The sequence below is a fragment of the Chelonia mydas genome, chromosome 1, assembly GCF_015237465.2.
Source record: "Chelonia mydas isolate rCheMyd1 chromosome 1, rCheMyd1.pri.v2, whole genome shotgun sequence".
NCBI classification, from domain to species: domain Eukaryota; kingdom Metazoa; phylum Chordata; order Testudines; family Cheloniidae; genus Chelonia; species Chelonia mydas.
The window spans coordinates 125,032,886-125,039,946 of record NC_057849.1 but is presented as its reverse complement, the minus strand read 5'-3'; the positions used below and the strand labels follow the sequence as shown (position 1 = coordinate 125,039,946).

General features: G+C 44.6%; 1 protein-coding gene across 1 annotated transcript; it reads left to right on the top strand.

The window, feature by feature from the left end:
* The first annotated feature begins 1,007 nt into the window (after positions 1-1,007).
* On the top strand, positions 1,008-2,723 carry LOC119565078 (E3 SUMO-protein ligase KIAA1586-like). Its single transcript, XM_037889283.1, has one exon. The coding sequence runs from the start codon at positions 1,008-1,010 to the stop codon at positions 2,721-2,723; it is 1,716 nt and encodes a 571-aa protein (XP_037745211.1).
* Positions 2,724-7,061: the final 4,338 nt, after the last annotated feature.

The following is a 7,061-nucleotide window of genomic DNA, read 5'->3' as shown; positions in this document are numbered from 1 at the left end:
GCTCAGATCTCTTTTTTTTTGTGGGTGTCGGTGTCCTGCGGAGTGCGGAGGCTGAAATTGAAAAAACTTTCTCTAAGTATCTTGTATATTCCATGGCGGCTATTCTAGTTGTCCTTCCTTCACCCCGGTCTTCCCCTACTAATAGCCACATATTGGTGTGCCCTCTGCACCCTTGCAGCTAACACCTCAGGAACTTCTGCTTAACGTGTGCTGCTCAATGGCATCTTGCCCCTGGGGGGCTGTTGGTCCGATTCCGACACTGAAGAGCTATCTTTTCCGAGAGACCCATCCGTACTGGACATATACATTTAGAACATACCTGGAATACGAGTAGATTTAGATCTGTCAAGGAAGACAAGAAGATTTTGTTTTCACAAGAAGACATTCATGTGGATGTCCCAAAGTTACCTTTTGAATGCCATACCGCCACATGGTAATTACGCGGGCTTGCTTCCTATTGGTCAAGTCTTGTCAGGCGCGCTATTAACAGCAGTAGGACAGTAAGTGGGGGGAAAAATGCCTCCTAAGAAGATACTTGGTCAACAGACCCTAACAGGTATGTTTAAAAGGAAAAGTGAGGAAAAGGGGGATTGTCAGTCAAAAAGAACAGCAACAAATTAAGAAGCTGTAACTAGTCAGCCACAGGGAAAAAATGCTGACACTGCAGCCATCACAAAGAGAGGAGACAAATGAAATTGCTGAATTGCCTGTAAAAAAGTGGATACTCCACCACCATACCCTGCTGTGTGGTCAAAAATGCAATTTGAGGAGTTCAAAAAGAAAAATGACTGGTTTTTTGCTTTGGGCGGTAAAGTTGGGTGCCCACCATGTCATGATGTTTCAGATTTGAAGCTCCATTCTGCAAGAGGGGTTAACACCTCTCCAAAGTGGGCCTCTTGTGAAATATCCTCATACTCCTCAAAGAGACAGAGCTGTCCTCCCTTCGCAAAAAAATAAATGAATATAAGAAATCTGCAGCTCACATGGAGGCTGAAAAAAATCAAGCCATGGCTAAAAAAGAAACTCTTCTTAATCTGAATGCTAAAAGTGAAGAAGCAGCATTTGAAACTACTGCTCGTGTATTCCAAACAGCCGACTACATTGCCAAAACAAATCGACCCCTCAGTGACCATGAGAGCCTCATTGACCTACAGCAAATCAACGGAATTGAAATGGGGCGTTTGTTGCATAGTAGAACAGTTTGTGTAGACATAATCAATCATATAGCCACTGAAATGAAAAAGAGAATTGTCAATAAAATCATCGACAATAAGGCAAAAATTACAGTACTTGTCGATGAATCGACTACTCTCACTGGAAACTCGACTCTCATCATTTTTTTGAAAGCCGGTATAGATGGAATTATGAGGCCACTCACGTTTCCTCTGGACTTGATAGAGCTGCAAAGCACAACAGCAGCAGCCATTAAAGGGGAAATTTTGAAATGCTTGCTGTGTTGTGGCTTCACTAAAGAGCTATTATTGGAAGTGATGATCAGCTTTTGTAGTGACAGCGCAAATGTGATGTTAGGAGTCAAAGCTGGTGTTGGAAAACTACTACAAATGGACTTTCCTAATGTGATATTATGGCATTGCCTCAACCATAGACTGGAACTTGCTGTTGATGAAGCTTTAGAAGTCACCGGAGGTACAAATGACTATAAGGCCTTTTTGGATGCATTATATTCCTTGTACAGTCAATCACCAAAAAACTCTCATGAACTGAGCGCTCATGCTAATGAATTACACATTGTACTTAAAAAAATCGGCAAAATATTCAATTTAAGGTGGGTGGCGTCAACATGGACAGCAGTCAATGCAGTGTGGCAAACATACCCTGCTTTGGCAAAACACTTCGAGACGGCCTCACAAGACCTGTCAAGAGTTGGAAGTGAATGTATTAAATTTCAAGGACTACACTCAAAGCTGTGTTCTGTAAATTTCATCAGAAACCTTTCATTAATGCTGGATGTGCTGACACAACTGAAGAACTTGTCCGAGATGTTACAAGAACGAGACATGACCATTCCAAAAGCAGACAACCTGATGCAAATATACATCAAGAGAATCGAAAGCCTAAAAACAGACCCAGGAATTCACTCTGAAGAAGCTCAGAAGGCTGAACAATCCATGATGTTCAAAAACAGCAAATTAAACGGTGCTGGAAAAAGCCCCAGAATCAACTCGTCTCAATTCATTCAAGCAGTCATTGACAACATGAGGACAAAACTCTTCACAACTGCCTCAAACAAAGCCGATCAAAGCACACGTGAAGAAAGGGCTTCCAATTATAAGGACTTAATTAACAATTTGTCAGTTTTGAATCCTGAAAAATGGCAAGAGAATCCAGAGAATCCCCACTTTGGAGAAAAGGAAATAAGAGCATTGGCTGATCAACTGAGAATCAATCAACAAGAAACACACTTGGGATTTGTTGAATTCAAGGCTTCTGGAGGAAAAAACATTCCTGGTAAACTTAAAAAACTCGTTCTTGCAGTGGACACCCTTGCTGCAAGCAACACTGACTGCGAAAGAGGATTCAGTGCAATGAACAACATCATTACAGTGAAACGGATTGTACTTACCACTCGTCATGTGGCGGACTTGCTATTCATTTCATGTGTGGGACCTCCTTATACTCAGTGGATTCCCATGCCATATGTGAAATTGTGGCTTGGAAAGGGCAGACGTGCAGCACATTCATCTCGAGGCATGGCCCGATAACCGGGAGACCAGCGAGATCAGCTGTATGCCCCAGTGTGGGAGTTTCTATTAGGATGCTTTGCTCCATCTAGTCCTTCCCAGGGATGCCCCTTTCTTGCCCCCATTGGCTAGCCAACTCACACATTCCACATGCCAGGACTGAGCCAGGGACTGGGGCGGCTTTGCTGTGGGTAGTGGTTCCCCTTGGAGCTGCAGCCCCCACCTGCCACCCCCTATCGCTTGTGTTGTTGCTGCTGCATGCCCCCCGGACCTCTGTCTCCTCCCCTGCCTCCCACGTGGCTCCCTCCTGCAACCTGACAGAGTAGCAGTTGCTGAGTCTGGAAGTTTTCCTGTGGACACCATTAATCAGCAACCCAAAAGATGGGTGTCCACAGGTGCACTGACAGTACCCAGCCAGACCGTGCCTCTTGCAGAAGTTCCTGAGGTGTTAGCTGCAGAAACACTGTCTCCCCTGTCCCCCCACCCCTCAAAAGGGCACTGGCGCCCTGTCCATGGGCTGCACGCCTGGAGAATGTGTCTGGCCCGCTGCAATGGGTGGCTGCTTGCTTGCGCAAGGACAGCAATACATACAGTATGTATGTGTATGAATGTGTCACAAACGATGCAGCTGCAGCCTGTTGCTGACCAGCAGCCATCCCAGCAACCAGGCCCTGCAGGCTGCTGCCTGCAGAGAGCCAGCAAGTGCCGCTGGGCTGCGTCTGCCAAGGAGTAAGTAACAAAGGCAAAAACCACAGCTAGCCAGCCAGCCACTGCGCCATGCCCACCAGTGCCCCGCTTTCCCTATACGCTCCCTATTTCCTAATAAGTCAGATATCAAGGATTGTTTAATCTCCCTCCCAGGCACATAAAAGTGTGCAGGGGGCACACCAATGGGTGGCTATTAGTCGGGGAAGACCGGGGTGAAGGAAGGACAACTAGAATAGTTGCCATGAAATATACAAGATACTTAGAGAAAGTTTTGTCAATTTCAGCCTCCGCACTCCGCAGGACACCAACACCCACAAAACAAAAAGAGATCTGAGCCCCTATGTCCTAAGGACATTTCAGGTGTTTAATTCAATATATAAAGAGGGTGGAATGAAAACTACTATTTCTTTCAAAGGAGGCACAATAATTTCCCTGAATATCCAGTTTTCCCCTCCAGTCCCTTTGTGGTTTTGTCTATGGGACTATATGCTTTCCCTGTGAATCTTTAGTTGTTTTACCAAAATTGCTTTGCCCAAAATAAACCCCGATCATCAGAACACATCTTCCCACCATGTTCTCCATGTTTTTTTTTTTTTTTTTAACAGTAACATTTCAAAGAGGATCTGCAAGCAGTTTGGACATCATAACCATGATCCTCTGCTGGGGAGGGAATGGGATAGATATGAACTTGGAAATGGTTCCTGATTTTGATTGTATTTTTTGTGTTAATATTATTGAAGATCGCCTCATCCATGGGGCAGAAAAGAACTTCCCAGGCTTTGATACCCTCCTCCCTCAAGAACCGTGAGTGAAATTAACAAGGAAGCCAGCAATAGCCCTTTATTCCCTGGTTCAGACCGCAGAGTGAACAGCTAAATTTAAACTGTTCTTATGCAGACAGCAGGCATCCTGGGGAGGCTTCTCCCTCAGCCAGTCCCCCTGCTCCCTGCTACAAGCTAGAGGGGAGCCACTGCAGCCCCTGCTGGGGGGGGGCAACGGGGAGCCTAGCTGTGTCGGGTAGCCTGGCTGGAGGAGGAGGGAGGAGAGAAACCAATGTGACAGTGAGTTTTCCCCTTCCACTGGCTTTTATTAGCTCTGGATTTAAGCTGTTATGTGCAGTAAAATGCCTATTGTATTCTGCCCCTGCCTTGGTCTCACCTTCCTCCCTCCGCCCCCCCCCCCCCCCCCCCCCCCCCCCCCCCCCCCCCCCCCCCCCCCCCCCCCCCCCAACTGTGAATGAAATTAACAAGGATGCCAGAAATACCGGGGAATCGCAGTCCGAACCAGGGAGGGAGCAGCAAGTTTAAACTGTTCCTATGCAGACAGCAGGCATCCTGGGGAGGCTTCTCCCTCAGCCAGTCCCCCTGTTCCCTGCTACAAGCTAGAGGGGAGCCACTGCAGGCTTGGGTCTGTAGAGCACCCTTTTCTCAGTCTGGAGTTCACAATGCTGCACAGATGTCTGATTCCCCTTCCGTGCAGAGGATCCCCTCTGTGTGCAGATCTAGAAAAGGGGGTGTGGTTGATTCGGTCCCTTATTTTTGTGGTTCCCAGTCAATAAATTCTGCAGGTTTAAGCCTGCCAATAAAAATACAACTGTGTTTGCATGCTCATGATTAATGGGAAAGGTCACCATCTGTCAGAACAAAGAAAACCTCTTTCATAATTTTACTGACTTTTATGGAGACGAGAAATTTAAGCAGCTTGTTTTGTTTTCCAAGTGATCCGACATTCATCAGTTACCAGTAACTTTATGTTATTTTTTGAACTGCATGTCCCAGCAATGATGGTTCATAGTTTAACAGTCAGGATAAGGGAGTCTAATTTTCAGGAAAGAAAACTACCGCATTGCACTATGGTGTATCAGCATTCCAGAAAGACTGGCCCTAAAACAAGTAGACTAACAAACAAAGAACCCCTCCGTCCTAATCTGCAGGAATAGGCCTCCTGTATTCTGCACTCTGGTGCCAAGTCCTCTCCTTGCACCCTGAAGAGTGGCCATTTTATTGGATTATTAGAAAGAAGTGGAACTGAAAAATACTGGATACCAGCAGGAACACTCATTTTTTTTCTTAACATGGCAAAGTGTTTGGCTAGATAGAATTCTTTTCAGTTCCTGGAGTGAGGCTGATGGTAAAAAACATGGAGTATGCTGGGAATATTTCCAAAAAAGTCAATAAATCCCTGTAGTGAGTGATTCAATACCTTTAACAACTATTCTGAGGATGCTGTGTAAAGTACTGACTTAACCCTTAATTTTAAGTAAGAACATTTAATTTGCACTTTTTAGAGAGTCTATGTTTACAGAAGGTAGATGATGAAAGGTACACAGTTAATGGGTGTGATACCCCACAGATGTGTTGTGTACAATTTCCTTTCATTGTTCTTGAATCATATGTGTTGAGAACCTCAACTACTACTGTGCTATGAATGTGTGTAATGGGGACAGCTAGTGGGAGTGTCTTTGTTTAATATAGCTTGGAAAAGAATAAAGCCATTTTTTTTTCAAAACTGGGTGCCAAAGATTAATCTATTAAATCCATATTTAAGAACCTAACACTCATTTTAACTATATAAATATATATGCAGGAGCCAGATTTAGGCATCTAGATATGAAATTTTTGACCCAAACTAAAAATGTCCATGACTTGCATTTATCCATTGCATGAATCACAATGAGATGACACGGCACTGACCAGTACACCAGTTTAAATATAACTATAAGCAGGCCAAAAGAGCTTTCACTAACTAGTGAACATAAGAACTTAAGAACGTAAGAACGGCCATACTGGGTCAGACAAAGGTCCATCTAACCCAGTATGCTGTCTTCTGACAGTGGTCAATGCCAGGTGCCCCAGAGGGAATGAAACAGAACAGGTAATCATCAAGTGATCCTTTCCCTGCCCCTCATCCCCAGCTTCTGGCAAACAGAAACTAGGGACATCATCCCTGCCCATCCTGGCTAATAGCCATTGATGCTCCAAAACACTAGCACATGGAATGGGACTCTGATCACCAATCTTAAAAATAAGATTAGAGCAATTGCAGTGTTTTATTTCACAACTAGAGACAAGAATTTAACAGAATGAACCCTTGTGTACACACCCTATACACTATTGTTATAATTTTTGTACCAGGCACGTCTTGTAAGGTATAATTGAAAATGCATAACTTGCTGGTCGGTATTGTCCTGATAAACTATGTATGGCAACATTGTATGTGAAGTTATGAGGTTTCCCTGTATGATGTTTTTAACACGTTCCAAACCCCACAGCTCTGCCCAAACTGAGACTGGCAAACAGGTCTGTCCTAAACAAAGGAATGTGTGCTCTGCTTAATTTGCATTTAATCAGGAAACAGAGTCATCAAGAGGGACGGGAAACACAGAAAGCCCAAACATGTGAGGAAAAAGCCTTTGTCTCCTAGTGCCCAGCTGGAAATGTTTTTCAAGAGAGCAACCATAAAAAGGAGGGACAACCACCCCAAGGGACCCCTCTCTCTCCCTGTCCATCACGTTCACTGCACCTGCAATGAAAAAGGAAGCATTTGTTGGACTCTTTGGGAGGGGTCCTGACCTACAGGGTTTGGCCAGTCAGACGGCTGGAAGCACGAGAGAATCAGATATAGTTTGTTAAGTTAGGTATCAATAAATGT